The sequence below is a fragment of the Trichechus manatus genome, unplaced genomic scaffold, assembly GCF_000243295.1.
Source record: "Trichechus manatus latirostris isolate Lorelei unplaced genomic scaffold, TriManLat1.0 scaffold00127, whole genome shotgun sequence".
Classification (NCBI taxonomy): Eukaryota; Metazoa; Chordata; class Mammalia; order Sirenia; family Trichechidae; genus Trichechus; species Trichechus manatus.
This window is the reverse complement of record NW_004444063.1, coordinates 3,810,355-3,833,135: the sequence shown is the minus strand read 5'-3', so window position 1 is coordinate 3,833,135 and position 22,781 is coordinate 3,810,355. Positions and strand designations below refer to the sequence as shown.

Here is a 22,781-nt window from a genome sequence, read left to right as displayed (position 1 = left end):
TCTACATAGAGCTCTTGCACTTTCTCACATGCTCAAATAAAGTGTTTTTGTTATACTGGCATATCCTGCCTTGAAAAATACTTAAATGCAGCAAATTTCTAAATATTAAAAAGTCTTTGTTATAAAATTAACTTTTTTGTCTTTCCTTGAAAGGAGGGGAAGATAATTAAAAAGAGTAGTGGGTTCTCTGGTAAGGGATTCAAGTTTGATGAAACAGAACAAGCTTTGGCTAATGAGAGGAAGAAGTTACAAAAGGCAGCTCTTGGTCTGCAAGATTCAGATGATGAGGATGCTGCCGTTGATGTAAGTATTGTAGTTCTAAGCCTCATTCTTGCCAGTTAAAGCTGTTGTTCTTTTGGTACTGGAGGTCTTGCCATATGCTTTTTGAGATAGCCAGTCACTGGAAGTGTTTTTGTGTGTGTAGTTTCCCCAGCTTTTTTCTGTGGATATACATATATTTACGTATGTTCGTATTTGTGTATTTTTATAAAAATGAGAACACACTGTGCATACTGCTTTATAACCTTCTTTACAAAAATCTATGTTGAAATTTTTTTTTATTTTAGTAAATTCACCCTTACATTATTCTTTTTTTCCTTACATTATTCTTAATGACTTCATAATATTTTGTTGTATGGATTTTTCACAGTTTAATTAGCCAAAACCCTATTTTTCAAAATATGGATTATTCCCATGTTTTCACGCTTCATTGTACATTCATCTTTGCACACTCATGGATTAAGTCTTGAGGGTGAGTTCGTAAGTAGAATTGCTAAGTCAAAGGGTGTATCTGTTTGGTCTTAAAAACATTGTCAGTGCGCACTTGGCTGTAGCAGTGTGAGTTCCTGGCTTCCACACCTTTAATTCAACATTGGCACAAATAGTGTTTTTATCTTTTTCAGTTCGGTAGTTATAAAAACCAAAAAACCAAACCTGCTGCCATCAAGTGGATGCCAACTCATGGCGATCCCATGTGTTGTAGAGTAGAACTGCCCCATAAGGGTTTTTTTCGGGTGTAGTCTTTATGGAAGCAGATCACCAGGTCTTTCTTTTGTGGTGCAGCTATGTGAATTCAAACTGCCAACCTTTAGGTTAGTGGTCAGGCACATACTGTTTGTGCCACCCAGGGACCTAATAGTTATAAAACATCCTTAATAATAATAACAGCCAACATTTATTGAGTGCTTACTAAGTGCCCTGGTGGTGCAGTGGTTAAAGCGCTTGACTGCTAACTGGTTTGAACCTACCAGCTGCCATGAAGGAGAAAGATGTGGCAGTTTGCTTCCATAAAAAATTACAGCTTTGGAAGAAACCCTACGGGCCAGTTCTACTCTGTCCTATATGGTCACTATGAGTTAGAATTGACTGACAGCAGCGAGTTTGATTTGGTTTTGTGCTAAGTGCCAGGTGCTGTACCAAGTGCTTTACAGGGAATATTTCATATATTCCCTCACAGCAGTTATATAAGGTAGATACTCAAGAGTATTCCCATTTAATATGTGAGGAGACTGAAACTTAGAAATAATAACTTTTTCAGAGTAACACAGTGTCTTAGTTATCTAGTGCTGCTGTTACAAATACCATAAATGGGTGGCTTTAACAACCGGAAATTTTCTCACAGTTTAGGAGGCTAGAAGTCTGAATTAAGGGTGGTGGATTTAGGGGAAGGCTTCTCTCTCTTGGCTCTGGAGGAAGGTCCTTGTCTCTTTATGTGCTTCTTCTCTTGGGCAATCTTCATGCGACTTAGCATCTCTCTTCCACCATCTCTGCTTTTTTTGCTTACGAGTTTGATCTCTTTTATAAAATCTCGAAAGAGATTGATTTAAGACACACCCAGCACCAATCTTGTTAACATAACAAAGAAAACCTGTTCCCAAATGGGATTATAACCACAGGTATAAAACAAACAAACAAATACCCTGCATTGTCATTGAATCAGTTCTGACTCATGGTGACCTTGTAAGACAAAGTAGAACTGCCCCATAGGGTTTCCAAGAAGCGGCTGGTGGATTTGAATTGCCGACTTTCTGGTTAGCAGCCAAGCTCTTAACCACTGTGCCACCAGGGCTTCAACCACAGCTATAGGGGTTAGGATTTACAACACATATTTTTGGGAGACACAACTCAAACCATAACCTACAGCTATTATGAGGATAAGTTAGGACTTGTACCAAGTTCATTCTTACTTCAAAGCCCATTTTCTTAGCTCATGGCACATTATCTGTCGCAGCAAGGAGGGGCCCTTAGGGTTCAGCAAGTTTAGGGTTTCACAGAGTGTATTCTTTGGAACTCAAGTCCTATGAGCTTCAGAGAGGATGTATAGTAAAATAATTTTGGAAAATCTGCCTAGTATGTATCACTACCCCCCTCCCAATATATACGTGTATAACACACAGTATATAAAAGGCTGTGAAAGGTCCTTAATTAAGTAGCTTGTTTAACTTTGTTTAACCCAGAAAGTTTTCAACATATTTGATCATAGAACCTTTTTTTTAACATACTCTTTAAACATTAGCTCATAACAAAATTTTGGAAATCAGGAATTCAGTCTGGTCCTGTCATTTGAGGATCTTGGGGCCCAAAACAAGTATTTGGTTCAGGACTACACCAGTAGTTAAGGAGCAGAATCTGTCCAACCATTGCAGTTGACTTGATTCCGACTCGTTGTAAGATTCCATTGAGTCAGTTCCTACTCATAGAGACCCTGTGTACAACAGAACGAAACACTGCCGAGTCCTGTGCCATCCTTACAATTATTATGCTTGAGCCCATTGTTGCAGCCACTGTGTCAGTCCATCTCGTTGAGGGTCCTCCTCTTTTTCACTGACCCATACCAACCGTCCTCCAGGGACTGGTCCCTTTTGATAACATGTCCAAAGTACCTGAGACGAAGTCTTGCCATCCTTGCTTTTAAGGAGCATTCTGGCTGTACTTCTTCCAAGACAGATTTGTTTGTTATTCTGGCAGTCTGTGGTATATTCAGTATTCTCACCAACACTAAATTCAAAAGCATGGATTCTTCTTCAGTTCTCCTTACTCGTTATTCAGCTTTCACATGCATATGAGTTAATTGAAAATACTGTGGTTTGGGTCAGGTGTGTCTTAGTCCTCAAGGTAACATCTTTGCTTTTCAACACTTTAAAGAGGTCTTTTGCAGCAGATTTGCCCACTGCAATGCATCTTTTTATTTCTTGACTGCTGCTTCTGTGGGCATTGATTGTGGATCCAAGTAAAATGAAATCCTTGACGACATAAATTTTTTCTCCATGTATTTTGATGTTGCTTATTGGTCCAGTTGTGAGGATTTTTGTTTTCTTTATGTTGAAGTGTAATCCATACCGAAGGCTGTAGTCTTTAATCTTCATCAGTAAGTGCTTCAGGTCCTCTTTGCTTTCCACAAGCAAGGTTGTGTCATCTGTATGTTGTAGGTTGAATAACTACAGTGAAAGGATACAACCCTGACACACGCCTTTCCTGCTTTTAAACCATGCAGTATCCCCTTGTTCTGTTTGAACGACTGCCTCTTGGTCTATGTAGAGCTCCTCATGAGCGAAATTAAGTGTTCTGGAATTCCCAGTTTTTGCAGTGTTATATATGATTTTTTTAATGATCCATACAGTCAGTAAAACACAGGTAAACATCTTTCTGGTATTCTCTGCTTTCAGCCAGGATCGATCTGACATCAGCAGTGATACCTCTCGTTTCACATCCTCTTCTGAATCTGGCTTGGATTTCTGGTAGTTCCCCATTGATGTACTGTTGTGAAAGGTTTTGAATTACCTTTGGAAAAATTTTACTTGCGTGTGATATTAATGATACCGTTCAATAATTTCTTCATTCCATTGGATCACCTTTCTTTGGAATGGGCACAAATATGGATCTCTTCTAGCTGGTTGGTCAAGTAGCTGCCAGATTTCTTGGCATAGATGAGTGAGTGCTTCCAGTGTTGGCATCTGTTTGTTGAAACATCTCAATTGGTATTCCGTCAATTTCTGGAGCCTTGTTTATCGCCAGTTCCTTCAGTGCAGGTTGGGCCTTTTCCTTTGTTACTGTTGGTTCTTGATCATATGCTACCTCCTGAAATGGTTTAACGTCAACCAATTCTTTTTGATACAATGACTCTGCGTATTTCTTTCATCTTCTTTTGATGCTTCCTATGTCATTCAATATTTTGCCCATAGAATCCTTCAATGTTGCAAGTCGAGGCTTGAATTTTTTCTTCATTTGTTTTAGCTTGAGAAATGCCGAACACGTTCTTCCCTTTTGGTTTTCTAACCCAGATCTTTGCACTTTCATTGTAATACTTTTCTTTGTCTTGAGCCATCATTTGAAATCTTCTGTTCAGCTCTTTTACTTCATTCTTTCTTCCATTCACTTTAGCTACTCTGTGTTCAAGAGTAATTTTCAGGGTCTCTTCTGACATCCATTTTGGTCTTTTCTTTCTTTCCTGTTTTTTAATGACTTCTTGCTTTCTTCATATATGATGTCCTTGATGTCATCCCACAACTCGTCTGGTGTTTGGTCATTAGTGTTCGGTTTGTCAGATCTTGAGATGGTCTCTAAATTCAGGTGGGATATACTCAAGGTCGAACTTTAGCTCTCATGGGCTTGTTTTAATTTTCTTCAGCTTCAGCTTAACCTTGCATATGAGCAATTCATGGTCTCTTCCACAGTCAGCCCCTGACCTTATTCTGACTGATGATACTGAGCTTCGACATTGTCTCTTTCCACAGATGTAGTCAGTTCGATTCTGCATATTCCATCTGGCGAGGTCCAAATGTAAAGTTGTGTTTATGTTGTTGAATAAAGGTATTCCCAATGAATAGGTCGTTGGTCTTGCAAAATTCTATCATGCATATATACTGGTCTTCCTTGTAGGCATATGGATATTATCCTGTCACTAGCAGCATTGTATTTCAGGATGGATCTTGAAATGTTCTTTTTGATGATGAATACAATGCCATTCCTCTTCACGTGTCTGGCATAGTAGATCATATGGTTATCAGATTCAAAAGCTCACTAATGCCTAGGATGTATATCTTCAAGCGTTCCATTTCATTTTTGACAACTTCCAATTTTCCTAGATTCATACTTCATACATTCCACGTTCTGATTATTAATGGAAGTTTGCAGGTGTTCTCTTCTCATTTTGAGTCATGCCACGTCAGTAAATGAAGGTCCTGAAAGCTTTATTCTATCCACGTCATTAAGGTCAGCTCTACTTGGAAGAGGCAGCTGTTCACCAGTTGTATTTTGAGTACCTTTCAACGTGAGGGCCTCATCTGCTGGCACTGTATCAAGCAGTGGTCCGCTGCTATTCGTAAGGTTTTTACTGGCCAGTTTTTTCAGCAGTAGACAGCCAGGTCCTTCTTCCTAGTCTGTCTTAGTCTGGAAACTGCGGAAACCTGCCTACCCTGGGTGACCCTGCTGGTATTTGAAATACCAGTGGCATAGCTTCCACCATCACAGCAGTAGACAAGCCACCACAGTGAGACAAACTGTCAGAGGAGTGGTGGTAATCTGACTCATAGCAACCTATAAGACAGAATAGAACTGCCCCACAGGGTTTCCAAGGCTATAAACTTTACGGAAGTAGGTTGCCACATCTTTCTTCCATGGAGTGACTGGTGATTCAAACTGCGGACCTTTTGGTTAGCAGGTGAGCAGTTAACCATTGCATTACGAGGGCTCCAGAACTAGAACCCAAGTCTTCTAATAACCTTATGCCATTTCTTTCTAGTATACCACACGGAGTTAAAATTTAATAAAGCCTGTGTTTTAGTTCTCTGTTACTGTGTAACAAAGCAACCTAAAGCTTCGCAGGTTAAACAATACGCAGTTAATCTCGTTTAGTTCCTGAGAGTCAGGCGAAGAGTGGCCCAGCCGTAGGGTTCCGATTTTGGGTCTCATGAGGTTGCAGTCAAACTGTTGGCCAGGCCTGTAGGCTTGACTGGGGATGCACAGTCTGCTTCCAAGGTGGCATACTTACTTTGATGTTGGCAGGATGCCTAATTCTTCACCGCTGTGCCTGAGTGTGCTTGGAGCATGGCCGCTGACTTCCCCCAGAATGAGTGAATGAGTGATCCGAAAGAGAGAGAGAGAGGAAACCTCAGTGCCTTTTATGGCCTAGTCTCTGAAATCACACACCATCACTTCTACTTTATTCTGTCCATTAGAAGCAAGTCACTAAGGCCAGCCCTCACTCAAGGGAAGGCTATGAGGGAAGAGTATCACAGAATTTGCAACCATATTTTAAAAGTACTACATACAGTTAGAGGCCCTGGTGTTGCAGTGGTTAAGAGTTTGGCTGCTAACCAAAAGGTCAGCAGTTTGAATCCACCAGCTGCTCCTCGGAAACCCTACGGGACATTTCTACTTTGTCCTTATAGGGTTGCTATGGATCAGAATCGACTAGATGGCAACGGGTATGGTATATTAATTTATCTAATTTTTTAACTCGGAACAAGCTTTTCTGTGCATTTGAGATTTAGAAGGTAACAGGTTTATTGGCCTAATCTGAGCTGCTTAAGGGTTTTGCATCTCTAGTGGGTGATAGTAGTCATTCTAAGGCAAAAGGGATCTTTAAAAAGAAATCCAAGTAACTGCATTTTCTGTGCCTGCCAGTGTGGTTTGCCTGAGGATCAGGCAGTGGCAGTAGGGTTCATGTGGTTCCTGGAGAACTGAGCCTTTCAGCCTTCCTCTTGTCTCTATGGGGAAACTAACCTTCATTTCTTTCCTTTCTTGGTTCAGAGGAACACAAAAATAAGCCCTCTTTTCTGATCTGTTTCCCAATTTTCAAGACAAATTCAATTGCATTTTAGGAGTTAGGAAGAGTTTCCTTAGGAACATGTTAATACCATTCCCCCTGAAAATCATTAACCATATTTTTACAGTCATAGCAAGGGTAACGAGTGCCCAGGGGCCATCTCTAAGTTCACCAACCTCCCCTACACCCCAGTCTTAGGGCCGGTGTGTGATTTGCTGCATCTGGCTCTCCACTTGTACCCAGGGAGCAAATGTCCCCTCTGATTCCCCTTGCTAGGCCTCCCTATTTTTAGTTGTTCACTGCTTTGAGTTATTGCCCTTCTTAACCTCTTTCATTACAGTATAATTTGGCCTCAAGTCTTGAGCCCTGGAGAGCAACTCTCTTGCATCGTATTGGCTGTTTTGTCTTGACAGGGTATCCATCCTCATTTGCTGAGTTGGGTTGTATTTTCTAGACCTTTCAGGAGTCTGCTTAAGTGATTCATGCAGCACTGTATCACTGTTCTCTATCCTTGTTCACCATAGACAACTTGTTTTTTAAAATAAAATGTGTCCCCTTAACAAACGGCAGGTGTTTTCCTAGTGATCTATTTGGTTGAACTAACAGTCTGATTCTAGCCTTTTGGTGGAAATATTTCTTACTAGTTTCTGTACATATACCTTATTTGGAATTTCTAATCCAGTTCTTTCTAATCTTCCTTGTTTTTTCTTCGGTCTAGATTGATGAGCAAATTGAAAGCATGTTTAATTCAAAGAAGAGAGTGAAGGATATGGCTGCTCCCGGAACATCTAGTGTTCCTGCTCCTACCGCAGGAAATGCTGAGAAATTAGAAATTGCTAAGAGATTGGCTCTCAGAATCAATGCACAGAAGAATTTAGGCATCGAGTCTCAGGTATTAAGTAATTTGTTCCGAGTCTTAATACTTCTTAAATTCTGTGTTTTAAATATTTTGCAGGAATACTGTCAAGTACAAGTGAAAAATAAGTTGTCCTTGAGTTTGTGGAAATTTATTCTGAATACAGAGTACTTTGATTATTGCATTTCAACGATTTCTTTAGTGTGATTAATTGAGGTCTTAATGCCTATTTGGAAATACTTAACCTTCCATGTTAGCCATGGATAGTTTTATAAAGCAGTATTCTGACTGGTATATCCAAAATCTTAAAAGAAGTAACTCTTTTTCTCTGGATCTGCTTTTATTGGGTGGGTTGTTAGGTATACAAACAGTTCTCTGGAAGTACAAATACCCAAGTTACATAAATCAAACTAACATGGGTTTGAACAGTGGAGAAATGTGTTTTTAAAATATATCATGTGAGATCTTTCTCTTAGAAACCTTTTTGTTAACTTAATTTTTAATTAAGGATAAATTTTAGGAGCATTTGCAAAGAATAGTTTGTTAATTTTGGCAGTATTGTAAATGATTTTGGAAGTATTACATTATATCTGATATAAACCGTTAGCTAATTATCAAGAGTACATCAGTAATCCAGTAGAATTTTTAATAGAGAATTGAATGTTCTTCAGTTTAACCATCATGGGTACGTGAGGTACATTAAACTATCAGTTGTAAATATACACTGCTAAATTGCACACATGGATAGGACTTTGCATTACAATGATACATTGGCAATGGGACTTTTTTTTTTTTTTTTAAAGAGTTAGTGGCTTTCCAGAGAATAATTTGCTCTGGGGTCCCTGGTCCTATCTTTGCCTTCATCTGAGATTTGACTGTAGATATTCCTTAACTGCAGGATGTGATGCAACAGGCCACCAATGCAATTCTCAGAGGTGGCACCATTCTGGCTCCCACTGTGTCTGCAAAAACCATTGCAGAGCAACTCGCTGAAAAGATCAATGCCAAGCTCAATTATGTACCTTTAGAAAAGCAAGAAGAGGAGAGACAGGATGGTGGACAGAACGAATCTTTTAAGAGATATGAGGAAGAATTAGAGATCAATGACTTCCCACAGGCAAGTAACAAGTTTAAATATTTTTTTCTTGCGGTATAGAGAATCTTGCTTCTTTAAGAGCAAAAAATCTCTTAAAAATCCATGAACATTTTAAAAGCTACTTTGTTTTCTATCTAAAGGGGGGGGAGACAGCAATAGAAATTCCATTTTTATGACTGCATTACAGTAGAATGTATATACATTATGTAATGCATGTACATACATTAGAATCTAAGTAAACTTTATTATATAGGTATGTGTTAATTATGGTCTTAATATTGACCATGATATGATTTAACCAAGCTATTCTTTGTTATCAGACCAGGTTTTTAACCCTGTTATGAAATGATTTTTCTCCACCCTTTCTGTCATAGACTGCTAGGTGGAAAGTTACCTCTAAGGAAGCTCTGCAGAGAATCAGTGAATACTCTGAAGCGGCAATTACAATCAGAGGAACATACTTCCCTCCTGGCAAAGAACCCAAGGAAGGAGAGCGGAAAATTTACTTGGCAATTGAAAGTAGGTTCTGTTGGTCCTGTTTCAGTCTTGAGTTGGATCAGGGTTGATGTAGATTTTATGGAAGCAAAGAGAATGTGAGGTCATTTCTAGAAAGGACTGAAAACAAGGAACATCTGTAAGAAAAAAATAGTTTGAAATTTTTATTTAGAAGCTTAGTATATATACACAGGCAAATGATCTGTGTTTGGTACTCTTTTGGTTTTGACAATTGAGTCAAACTTCAGAATCACTCTAAAAGAAAGTCTGCTTTGTGAAGACTGGCCATTTGTGCTTCCAGTAAGTGGAAGATTCTGGGCAGAGTATTATTCCTTTTATAACAGATGTTTTATCTAAGCAAATATTGCCCCTGAAATTATGTCCATAAAAGTTCTTGCATACTTACATGTATAAAAAAGGAGTAGGCAATACCGTAACTCAAGGGATGTAAGTAATACATTATCTAAGAGCTATAAGGTTTTATTTTTTGCCTTATTTTATACATTCATTTCCATAAATTCATTCCAATGACAGTTTCCGTCTTGATTTTTTTCTTAGGTGTTATTCCATGGTATAGTAGAGCAGCTTGCCTCACTTCATTTATATTTAATATGAACATCTTTGTAATACACTTTTTTTCTTTTTAAATTGTGGTGAAAATATACATTTAATATATGCCATATCAATGATTTCTACATGTACAATTCAGTGACATTGATTACATTCTCCAAGTTGTATACCCATTCTCACTACCCTTTTCCAAATCGTTCCACCTCCACTAACATAAGCTTAATACCTCCTAAGCAAAAACTATCCCCTCCCTTCTCCTCCCCTCCCCTCCTAACCACTAATAATCATCAGTTTCTGTATGTCTGCTTATTTTATATAAGTGTGATCATACAGTTTTTGTCCTTTTGCAGCTGACTTACTTCACTTAGCGTGATGTTTTCAAGGTTCATCTATGTTGTGGCATACATCAGGACTTCATTTTCTCTTCGTGACTGAGTAGTATTCCATTGTGTATATATACTACTTTTGTTTATTCATTCATCAGTTGATGGACATTTTGGTTGTTTCCACCTTTTGCCTGTTGTGAAAAGTCCTGCAATGAGAATTGGTGTATAGGTTTGTAATAGACTTTAATAGACCAGTCAGATTCATTTCATCTATTTAATCAACTATAATATTTGTTGTACTGTTGCTGGCACTGTTTAGAGGTCTACTGATGTATCATGTAAGCCTATAGTCTGCATTTAAGTGCTAAAATGGCTTAGGTGGTTGCAAAGGAGCTCCTCTCATACTTTGTATAATCTCAGACATCAGTTTAACTTTGAGTCATACTTGTCACTTCTAACAGGGAAGCCTTACCTGATCCACTTCGCCATTCTCTAGCTTTTTATCTGCTTTGTTTTTCTTCATAATACTCATCACTACATGGAATTGTGGTGTTTTCTTATTTTATCTCCCACGCTAGATGAATGCAGCATTCTGTCATCTGCTGTATTCCCAGTGCCTGGCACATGATAGACTTGATAAGTTTTAATTTAAATTAAATTTAAATAACCATGTGGCTGGTGGCCACTAAAGTTTGCTTTTGTAAAGATCAGTGAAAGGTTATTTAGGTATTGAAAACATGTAAGTAAGATTTGTCATTAGTTAATTTTTTTTGTGTGTGTCTGATATGTTGACTTTTTTTTTGATTTTGTGAAGACTTTAATTTTAGGTGGACGGTTATTTAATAGTTGCTTACTAAAATAAACTAAAAATGATTTAATTATATATTAGGAATTCTTATAAGGGTTTTATTCTTTCCTGACCAAAACAGAGGATTTTATAGATATGACTGAAAATATAATTTTTAGTGGCACTCTTGACTATCTAGTCACTTCACTTTTAATTGGTGACCTCAAATTGCTTTTGTGTGGCTTCCTAGAAGAAAGATTACAAGAAAAGAAACGTGTGGTGCATCCCAACAGCAGACCTAAGTAGAACTTGTTTCTTGGCCAAAAATGCTTGGTGTGATTTTTCTCATTGTTTTTTATTTTTTAATTATTTACTGCCCAAGCAAGACTGACAGATCACAGAACCACCTGTGTTGGCTTCATTTCTCTGGCACCACTGAATTGCTTCTAGTACAGGGCTCCGATTGTCAGTTTGCCTCTTTTTGGTGGACCTTCTGTACTTAGAATTCGCTCTAAAATCTGCCAGCAGTTTCATGCCACTTATGACTTAATGCACGAAATAATGTCTATTCTAGGTGTTAATCACTATTGGACTTTTTTTTAAATTAAAGTAATAGTCACGTAACATAAAATTCATGATTTTAACCATTTAAATAAAGAGTACCATTCAGTGGTTTTTAGTACATTCACAATATTGTACAACTGTCAACATGATCTAATTCCAGAACATTTTCATCACCCCAAAAAGAAACCTCTGTGCCCATTAACTAGTCACTCCCATTATTCCCTCACTCTTTATCAAAGTTCGACTTGCATACAACTTTGTCAGAGTACATCTGCCATATTACCAAGTGAAAGTAAAATAAGATGTCCATTGTATACAGTCCAGAGGTTTTGCTTACTTTTCCTTCCATCCAGAGTGATTTTGGTAACTTCTCTCCTGTTCTCAGGCAATAATGTCTAATTTCTTTGACTAATTTAAGCAAACTATTTATTTTCAGTAAAAAGGTCATATTAAAAACAAATCTTAGTAGCATTCTAGAGACATAATGATGGAGGATAAGAGCTGGGGCTTGGTAATTAAAATGATCTAAAGCTTTGAGAACTTTCATAGATTATTAGATTTTTTATTGGATCTTTTAGTTTCCAAAATTCCAGCTGAACTCACCCAGATGCTGACAGGATGAAGACAAGTGCTAGCATGGAAGGAGCCTAACGATGTCTGTTACTAGTTCTGTAATTGGGAGGACCCCACTGCCTGACTCTTTGGAAGGGCTTTGTGGCTCAGCAGCTCCAGGCTTCCACCAGGCAGAGAGAAGGGGAACAGGAAGGACAGACATGCCCAGGCAGCTGTATAATATCTATAGCCTATTCTTTGACCCTCTCTTCTTACTAGGGCTGAATCCTTTAAAGCAGCCAGAAGGTTGTTTTAGGACCACTGAAAGGAAATGCCCCCTTTGCATGGCAGCTTATAAACATATGTAACCTATTACATAAAGAAGTAAAAATTTAAACTGGTCCAAATGGTCTGGCTCTAACTAAAGTAGGACAACTACCCTTCCATTTAGATCTAGGTGAGAGTGTCATTTCCCTTCTTTTTAAAATAGCACAAGGACGTTAACAGCAACAGACTTTGCACCAACCTTATGCCAAGGCAATGTATTTTCCCCCCAGATTTGATTTTAGTTGTAATTTCAGTCTTGCTTGGCTCTTGATTCTACCCTTGCCCTCACCTTCATCTATCTCTTCCCTTCAAGCACTTAACCTTCTCTGGCGTAGCTTTGAATTTTGTGGGTGGTGGTTGGTAGGGGTGTAAGACTTAAATTAGATATGTTGCTTTGACTTCACAGCTATATACAAGGCCCTTTCCTTCCTGTCTTAAACTGTTCTACATCTCTTTCTCTGTCTCTGTCAAAGAGATTATTTATTCCTCATAAGAAAAGAAAGATTTCTCATTTCTTGTGAATTTTTTTTCCTCATTTGCTTTTCTTATATACAATGATAAAAATGTAGTTCTCTAAATTGCAACTTCAGTTCTTCTTTTATTCCTTGACATTTCACTCCCAGTCCTCAATCTCTAATCTACTCCTTTGATCTGACTCTTTTCCTCTTATCATTGTGCACTGTGCTACCTACCTGAACTTACTGACTCCCTGGCTTGTCCCCTGGCTTTAGATCTCAGTCCACCTCCCTTGATGGCTCTAATCTCTGACTCTTGTGAACTTCTAGTCAGTATTTTCAGTGACCTTATTGACATTTCCAACTGGGTGTCCAGTGAGCACTTCAACTACAGCAATCTCAAAACTGAATTTTTCCCACCATAACGGTCAATAACACCTGTTCTTTCTCCTTGATTCATTATCTTATTACTTCTACTTTATTTGCTAGTCAACTCTTAGCATCTTACATTTATTCCTTTTCCGCATTGTTTGTATCTAGTCAGAAAAACATGTCCATTCTACATCAAATGTGCTTTTAAAGTAGTATTGTAAAAATGGTGTGGCGTCAGACCTCATCTAACTTCAAGGGGAGGAGAGAGAATCAGCATCAGCCCAAAGCTGATTACTCTGAGGTGGAGGTCAGACATGCTTCCACTCTACAATCTGACACCAACCATCCCTCCCACAGCACTCTGTACTCTGCTGGGTTCCATTCGTTGCAGTGGCCACATAGAGCTCACAGACCATACTCAGAGTTTATTGGGGAAGTAATAGGATCAGGATCAACTTGGAAGTAACAAGAACAACTCAGGATACAGTTCTTCAATCAAGACAGCTTCTTCTTGGCCTTGCCTGCAGGCAGACTTCTGCTGCCAGGAGCTCACTCTTGACCCTGGCCCCGGCCTTAACTCTCGGCCTTGGCCTGTGCTCAGGGAAGTGTTACAAAGCTCTTTAGCTGTGTCAGTAAGTGCCCAGAGGCACCCCACTGTGCCAGGAAGCTTCCTGCCTGAAGGTGCTTAGCTCTCGTATTCTGTGGGTCATGGGTCATGGGTCAACAAGCCTAGCTCCACCAACAAGTGCCCAGAGGCACTCCACTCTACCAGCAAGCCTCCTGCCTGTAGGCACTCAGCTGTCTCACTCCATGGGTCAGGAAGACCACTGCACCATCTCACAGCAGTCTCCTGGTTTCCGCCATCTCATGCCACTGTCGCCCACAATGTTACTGCTCTGTCTCCTGGGTCTAGGAGGTTCTTAGAGCAGGGACCCCAGGTCCAAAGGATGCGCTCAGCTTCTGGCTCTTTTTCTTGGTAGTAGTGAGGTTCCTGCTCCAATCTCTGGGATTGGCTCCCTTTAAGCCTAGTAAAACTGACCAATCCCCTACGAGGGTTCCATGCACCTTATTTGCATTAGCAGATTGTCCAATCCCCTTGCTGGGTCACAGGCACCTTATTTGCGTAGTTTCACCCAATCATTTTGTGAGAGTTACAAGATCATGGCTAAAGGGGCCATATAATAGCAATTCACTGCTCTGCAAGTATGAACACAATACTGTGAAAGCACTGAGGAAAAGACTCAAGTGTGCCTGGAGAGCTCAGGGAAAACTTGGAAGAAGTGATTGTTAAGTTATTTTGGTAGACTAATTCTTATTCATCCTGTTGTAATATCTTTACAAGTTTGTTTTGCTAGTAGTCTACAAGATTGTAAAGAGCATGAATGAGTTCTTCGCATGATATTTCTCACAGTATATCATACCTGGTGGGTGCTTAATGTTTCTTGAATTAATAACTATGAATGATATCTTCCACCATACTACACTTATCTTACCGTATGGTTATTACACATGCCTTTCTTAATTCCTTAGCATTGTACATGTGGTTCCCATTGCAGAATACTCTCCATGTCATCTCTTTCCCTTCAACATGGCTAGTCCTCCATCTTTTTTTTTTTTTTCCCTAAATATTTTATTGTGTTTAAGGTGAGAGTTTACACAGCAAGTTAGGTTCCTATTTAACAATTTATACGCAAATTATTCAGGATATTGGTTACATTTTTCATAATGTGTCATCATTCTCATTTGTTCTGTTTTGGTTGTACCATTCCCAGTTCTTTAGTTTCCCTGCTCCCTTATCTTCTCATCTTTGCTTTAATTTCTGACCAGTTGCTCTCATATGGATGATTTTTTAAACGAGCTCATTACTCACAGTTAATATTCTTTATTTTATGAGCTAAAAGGTGACCTCAAGGGATCATTCAGTTTAACGTTTAAAGAGTATCTCAGGGCAGTAGTCTTCGGGAGTCCTGTAGTCTCAAGCGGTCCAGTGAGTCTAGTCTTTTTAAGAATTTGAGTTCTGTTCCACATTTTTCATCCATTCTATCAGGATCCATCTATTGTGGCCCTGATTAGTACTATTGGTTGTGGTAGCCAGGCACCATCTGGTTTTTCTGGTCTCAGGGTAGATGAGGCTATAGTTCATGTAGACTATGAGTCCTGTAGACTGCTTTCTTCTCTGAGCTTCTCGTTTCCTACACTCTCTTGTTCTCTTAGAGACCAACAGTTGTATCTTAAAAGCTCACAAGCTTTTTAAGACCCCAGACACTACTCACCAAACTAGGATGTAGAACATACACTGTATGAACTATGTTATGCCAGTTAACGGAGTTGTCCCACGAGACTATGGTCCTAAGCCTTCAAACACAGAAAACCAGTCTCGAGAGGTGTGTGGTTATGTCTAAGAAGTATCCATAACTGTGTTCCCATGTGGTTTATTATATATATGAATATACATGCATGCACACATACATACCTACACATTCATACCCATACACATGTATGCCTATATACATATTTGTGTAACTGCACACATTTTTTGGTTGTTGTTGCTGTCCTTTTTTTTTTTTTTTGGATAATATTTTATTGTGTTTTATGTGAAAGTTTACACAGCAAATTAGGTTCTCATTTAACAATTTTTATACAGATTGTTCCATGCCATTGGTTACCAGTTTCACAATGTGTCAGTGTTCTGATTGTTTCCATTCTGTTTGTTCTGTTGCCATTGATCTAGCTTTCCTTCCCCTCCTTGCCTTCTCATTTTTGGTTTTGAGTAAATATTGACTGGTCTTATATAGTTGATTGTTTAAGGGAGCACATTACTCATCGATGATATTGTTTATTTTATAAGCCAACCTGTTTGGATGAAAGGTGACCTCCAGAAATAGCTTAAGTTCCAAGTTCAAAGGGTATCTTAGGGCGATAGTCTCAGCAGTTCCTCTAGTCTCTATCGGTCCGATAGGTCTGGCCTTTTTTTAGGAATTTCAGTTTTGTTCTGCGTTTTTCTCCCATTCTATCCAGGGCCTTGTATTATGTCCCAGGTCAGAGCGGTTGGTAGTGGAAGCTGGGTACCATCTAGTTCTTCCTGGTCTCAGGTTAGAAGAGGCCGTGGTTCATGTGGGCTATTTGTCCTGTGGACTAGTCTTTGAGCCTTTGATTTCCTTCACCCTGTTTTGCTCCATACAAGTAGAGTCCCAATAGTTGTATCTTAGATGGCCACTCGCAGGCTTTTAAGACTCCTGACACTACTCACCAAACTAGGACGTAGTCCATTCGTCTTTAACACTTTGATGACACATTTCTGAAACGTTTGCAGACTTCAGAAAACATAGTAAGTGTCCAATAAATATTTATTAAGTAAATTAACCAAGGAAGTTTAACCTTTTGTTATTCTCTTCTGGACAAATTGCTAATCATCTTCTTCACTCTTTTTATCAACATATCAGGAATTGTTAACAGTACATGTAATGTGACCTCAGTGGTTATATTTGAAACTTTAGAAGTAATAAGCAGAGTAATAAGTAGCCATTATATAATGTGGGTGATGTTCCAGCAGTCACTGAAAGGCTGTTTTGGCAGGCAATACAGTGTTCCTTGAAGCTACCTACAACCTTTACTCCTGGGATTCCATTATATGGATGAAACATCCTTTGTAGTTCTAATATCAATAATTTGTTTTCTACTCACCCACCAGGTGCCAATGAACTGGCTGTGCAGAAAGCAAAGGCAGAAATCACGAGGCTCATAAAAGAAGAACTGATCCGGCTGGTGAGTGAAAACCTCAAAAATTTGTTTTGTTTAAATAAATGTTTTATTGAAGTATGGCATAGTACAGAAAATGCACCAATATAAACATACAGCTTGATAAATTTTCAAAGTGAGCACACCAATGTAATCAGTACCCAGATCAAGAAATCTAGAACATTACCAGCACTTTATAAGCCCCCCTCATGTCCCTCCTCATCACTTTTCATCTCCCCTAAATGTAACCATATTCTATAGATTAATGTAGATTAGTTTTGTCTGTTTTTGAACTTCACGGAAGTAGAATCACATGCTGTGTACTTTTCTGTGTCTAGTTTCATTCACTGGAGATTAGTTGGAGGAGATTTACCCATGCCAGTACATGTAGCAGTAATTCATTCATTTTCTTGGTTGTATAGTATTTAATTGGTGTAAATAATATCACAGTTTACTTATCTATTGGACTTTGGGGTTATTCTAATTTTAGGTTTTTATGAGTAACACTGCTATGAACATTCTTTTGTGTCTCTCTGGTACAGATTAGTATGCTTTTCTCTTTGGTATATGCCTTGGAATACAATTGCTGGTTATAGGGTATGTGTAGTTTGGCTTTAAGTAGGTATTGCTACATAGTTTTCCAAAGTGATTATTACCAATTTACACTACCACCAGCAGTGTATGAAAATTCCAGTTGCTTTACTTCTTTGCCAACACATGATATTATGACTCTTTTTAAACTTAGGCAAGGACTTAACTTGACTGTGGAAAAAGCCGACCGTTATAGACCACTTTCCAGAGGAGACAGACATTGTCTTTAGGGGTCTTTTGTGCTTGTAAACTCTCCCTATGATGTGTCCCTTGGGATGAGGGCTCCTTTAAAAGTGTTGACCTTACCCTTTCTCTAAGAGTATGTTTTTGAGAGTTTTTCTAAAAATTCCCTTTATAAATCATTCTTTTGGAGAAATAATAAAATTTAAAGAAAAGAGGATACACAAAATGAGAGGGAAGAAGAAAAACAGCTTTTAAATGAAGTGCTTAAGACTATTTCAGCAAGAAGTGATAGGAAAAAACCTTGTGCATTTGTGGAAGCTACCACCATTAAGTCAGTTCAGAACACAGTTATCAAGGAGCAGTTGTGTGAACAAAGAAAAACAGTTCCTTTTTCCTCAATACAATAATGTTAACATTTTTATTTTAAATATCTGATAGTTTTATATGTTTGTAAAGGGAATGATCTTAACAAGTGTTTCTTATTTTGCTCTTTCTGACCATGTAACTGATTTTTTTTTTCCTACTGCAGCAAAATTCATACCAACCAACAAATAAAGGAAGATACAAAGTCTTATAAACATCTGGAAAAATTTTTTTACCTGGGCTTATCTGTGATATATGTGGCAGTTGTCTGCAGTTTACAGTATAGTGTAAAGTAAGATTTTTTTAATTCTGTCATGCTGATTTTTAAATATAAGAAACCGGTATTTCCTAAAGAAATTTTCATTCAGTAAGTGCCCCCTCAATTATCAAACTATATTTAAAGCAGGCTTGTTTTCAGAGTATATCAGTAAGTACATTTTAAATATCTGAGTAATATTCCAGAGCTTTAAAAAAAATTGACATATTTGGGCTTTCCTTTGATGTTAATAAAGTACACAGATCACTAAGGGGCTATTCATCTTACCTTCTTTTAATGAAATTGTGATCATCTCCTGAGAAAATACAAAATTTTCCACCTACTTTTGTGTCCTACCCTTGACCTTAAAGCTTACTTGACTCAGTGGAACAAGATGAACTGGATTTAAGAATGTTATAATAGAATTTGTACAAAATGGGTTTCGAGTTTTTCTTTTAATTTTTGTCATCATAAATCAGCAGTAGTTGCGCTGCTTTTGGTTTTTGTAAAATTAAAGACCTACAGTATAAGAGTTTTTTGCATTTCTTTACATTGCAAAGAGGTTTAGTATTTACTACTTTCAGGTGCCCCTTAAAATCTCTGGCTGTATGTCTAGAAACTTTTTAAATCTTCCTTAAAAGAAGTGATTTGTAGCCTAAAAATAGTAAATATGATTCCTTTTTACCTTGAAAGTGTTTGCTTATACATATGTACATGTGGCATGTACAGACATTGTATTACTTAATGTGATTTTTCTTTAGGTTTATTCAGTAGGCTGTGAATTCTTTTTCTTTAAAAATGTCAAGCATAATGCTACCCAAGTTTTAGACTTAGACTTCATCTCTGTCAGTGAAATTTAGTTCACAAGGAATCATAAAGTATATTTTTGAGCCCTTCAGTACATTTTCCAAATATTCTAATTTAAGTTGTTGTAATTGGATCACCTCATATTCTTTTCAAGATTCCTGGTGTATTAGAACTCATAATTGTTGTCACTTCCTGAAAATAGAGATTTTCCAGGAAGATATATTTCTTAAATTAAGAGACACAAGAGTCTTTTTTATACTCTTGTCTTTGAGTTTTTTAAAAAAGAGAAAATCAAAGCATACTATAGCTGTTAAAAGTAATCATTTTCTTAATAGTGGGTTAAATGGCTTAAGTAACAGGGAATATCCATTATTATTTCTTCAGTATAGAGTTATCCTTATTGAAAAACTAAAACATAACTGGAAAATATTCTTGGATTCCTCACACATGCACTTATTTTCTTAAGGGAAGAAAACAGACAAAACACATGTAACAGCAGAACCCAATAAACCGTTTACTCTAAAATTCCAAGCATCTTGGGCTCCTTTTTTCCCTCCAGTTTATTTATTTGCTTATTTTCATCACCCAGTGGTAGTTTATTTTCCTTTGGTAGACCCAGACAGTCCCACACTGGGGACAATTGGTGCTCTCTTCAACCAACTGGATCACTTAGAGATTCAGAGTTTTACATCATTTTAGCATAACCTTTATGATTGTATATCTAGATGTGATGAGCCACTGATAGTGTTTTGTTTTAAAATGAAACACATTTCTATGTTAGTCCATTTTTTTCATGTCACACTGATTCTTTTTTTTAACATTTGGATGATGTACAGACTTTGTTTTTTAATGTAATATCAATATTTGCTTATGTTTTCTAAATTCCTTATAAAATAAAGTAATCCAATCTGCATTTTCCTAAAATTATATTTACTGAAATGTTTTCTGCTGTTTCTGTAATTTTGTGTACACTGGTAGACATGTGATAGAAGTATTCTCTATTTCTTTATAAAAAAAATTCTACCAACTTAACTACCCAAAATATTATTATAGTTCTCTTCCAAAAATATCTTCCTGCAGAAGCCTCTTTGATGTTCTTTGTATTTGACATAAGACAGGCTGTTGGTCATACAATAGGTACAAGTGCCAGTTGGGGTTTTACCACAATAACACTTTTATGAAATGGAAGTATAGAATGAAAGGGTAATGGCTAAGTTCTCCTCAACTCTTTTTGGACATTTAATTATTTGATATATTTCATATCTTATTGGCCTTGCTGATGTACACATTGTGTTCAACTAATAGTTACAGTGCACCTGTGACCTGCTGATCTTTTGAGGCAGGGAGCCTCTAAGTATAAGGAATTTGTTGAGGAAAACCAGCTCTTAAATACCTGAGATTTTTAAACCCAGTAAACCAGTTGTGAGGTCTGTTTCTCAGTAACACTCTAGCATCTTAAGAATCACAAACTAGTAAGCAAAGTTATAACTTGGCTGTGTCTGAGCTCTTTTCAGTATGGTGCCTTGCTTTGTCTTTTAAAACTGTCAGGTAAGGTCCTTTAGTAATGGATTAACATTGTGCTTATTTAAGATAGGAGCTGAAATGAAGTCTAGAGTAAAGAGCCAGATTCTGTTTAGTAAAATGCCCTGTTGTGCTGCTTTATAGATGATGCCAAGTTCTTACAGAAAGCAAGGGCTCTGAGTGACTAACCCAATGTGGTCCTCCACTTAAATTTGAGTCTGGAGCTACCAGTTCTTCACATTAAAAAAAAAAAAAAAATTACTGTGATAAAATATATATGACATAAAATATGCTATTTTGACTGTTAAGTGTACACATCAATGGCATTAATTACATTCACAATGCCACCATCACCACTATTTCCAAAAGGTTTTCATCAGCCCAAACAAAAACTGAGTCTCCTTTAAGCAATTAAGTCCCCATCTCCCCTCCCCCCAGTCCCTGGTAACCACTAATAAACTTTTATCTCTATGCATTTGCCTGTATTTGACGTTTTGTGTCTGACTTATTTTACTGAGCATAATGTTTACTTATTTTACCGTGTGATGGTTAATTTTGTGTGTCTACTTGGCTAGGCTTTGGCACCCAGTTGTTTGCTAAAACACTAGTGTAGATTCTGTTTTGAAGTAGTTGCACGTGATTAAATCATTTGGCCTTAAGTAAAGCAAGTTACCCTACATAACATGTGTGGGCCTCATCCAATCAGTTAAAGGCCTTAACAGCAAGAAGGGAGTTTTCTCTATCATGTAATCTGCCTCCAGACTCTTAAGTAGACATCTTGCCAGAACTCCTCCACTCTTCACTCTTTTCGTCACCTGACCTATGGATTTTGGGACACAAGACTGCAGGAATCTCCTGATCTACAAATTTTGGACTTGCTAGTCCACCACAATCACATGAGCCAATTTTTTAAAATAAATCTCTTTTTCTATGTGTGTGTGTGTGTGTTTGTGTGTATACATTGCTGGCTGTATTTTTCTGCAGAACCCTAAGACAATCCATATCGTAACATGTATCAGAACTTCATTTCTCTTTATGGCTCAATAATATTCCCTTGTATGTATATACCACATTTTGTTTATCCATTCATCTGTTGATGAACACTTGTGTTTCCACCTTCTGGCTATTGTGAGTAGTGCTGCAGTGAACATTGGTGTACAAGTCTGAGTCCCTGCTTTCAATTCTCTGGGGTATATCCTAGGAGTAGAGTTGCTGGGTCATATGGGCAATTCTATGTTTAACTTTTTGAGGAACCACCGAAGTTTCTTCCATGTGGCTGCGCCATTCATAATCCTACCACATTCTCGCCAACAGTTGTTATTTTCCGTTTTTCTGATAATAGCCATCCTAGTGGCAGTGAAATGGTATCTCATTATGGTAGTGATATGGATTGAATTGTGTCCTCCAAAAAGTTAATGTTGAAGTCCTAACCCCTGTACCTATAAATATGCCCCCATTTGGAAATAGGGGTCTTCTTTTATTAAGTTAATGAGGTCATATCAGAGTAGGGTAGGTCCTAAGCCTAATCCCTTCTGAATGGTGTCCTATAAAAAGAGCAAAACAGACGCAAAGACACGCATGCAGGAAAAGACAGCAGCTACTAGAAGCTGAAAGAGACAAAGATTTAGCATCAATACCTTGAGTTCGGACTTCTAGCCTCCTTAACTGTAAGAGATATATTTATGTTCTTTAAAGCCACTCACTTGTGGGCTCTTTTATTACAGCAGTACTAGGTAACTAAGGTAGTTCTTCCCATTTTGGTACGTAGCTTTATATAAATATTGGAATCTACTGACATTTTCTCATGCCTTCTGCTTCAGCCATGAAAAGCTGAGGTTTATTTTTAAAAAATATGTGTATGTAAAATATAAAGAGAGTGAATGAATACGTGTTGAGGGATAGAGGGGTATCTTCACTTTTCATTCAGTTTAGGTGTAACCATCAGAAAACCTTAACGAACAAAGTCTTGGTGTGATAGGATGGTTAACTTGGAATATAACATCTTAAACACCTCTTGAAATATACGTTGTACTGTTAGGCAAGCTCTCTGGGACCTAAAAGCGGCTACATTTCTCTCACTAGGTAGACTCCTTGATATGTTGCCAGTTGTGGCTATTCAAAGGTCTTTTTTCTTATCAACTTATAATTTTACTCCT

General features: G+C 37.8%; 1 protein-coding gene across 3 annotated transcripts in view; it reads left to right on the top strand.

Annotated features, from left to right (window-relative positions):
* Positions 1–20,998, top strand: part of DDX46 (DEAD-box helicase 46) — a 73,655-nt gene extending 52,657 nt beyond the window's left edge. Inside the window, exons 18-23 of one of the 3 annotated variants that reach the window (XM_023738976.1) lie at positions 154–303; positions 7,485–7,661; positions 8,521–8,739; positions 9,093–9,237; positions 16,858–16,931; positions 18,208–20,998. In XM_023738976.1, coding sequence (XP_023594744.1) covers positions 154–303; positions 7,485–7,661; positions 8,521–8,739; positions 9,093–9,237; positions 16,858–16,931; positions 18,208–18,255 — 813 coding nt within the window. In that variant the 3' untranslated portion in view covers positions 18,256–20,998. The remainder of the gene's footprint in view (positions 1–153; positions 304–7,484; positions 7,662–8,520; positions 8,740–9,092; positions 9,238–16,857; positions 16,932–18,207) is intronic. The other 2 variants (XM_023738975.1, XM_004384709.3) reach the window with 2 other exon arrangements.
* Positions 20,999–22,781: the final 1,783 nt, after the last annotated feature.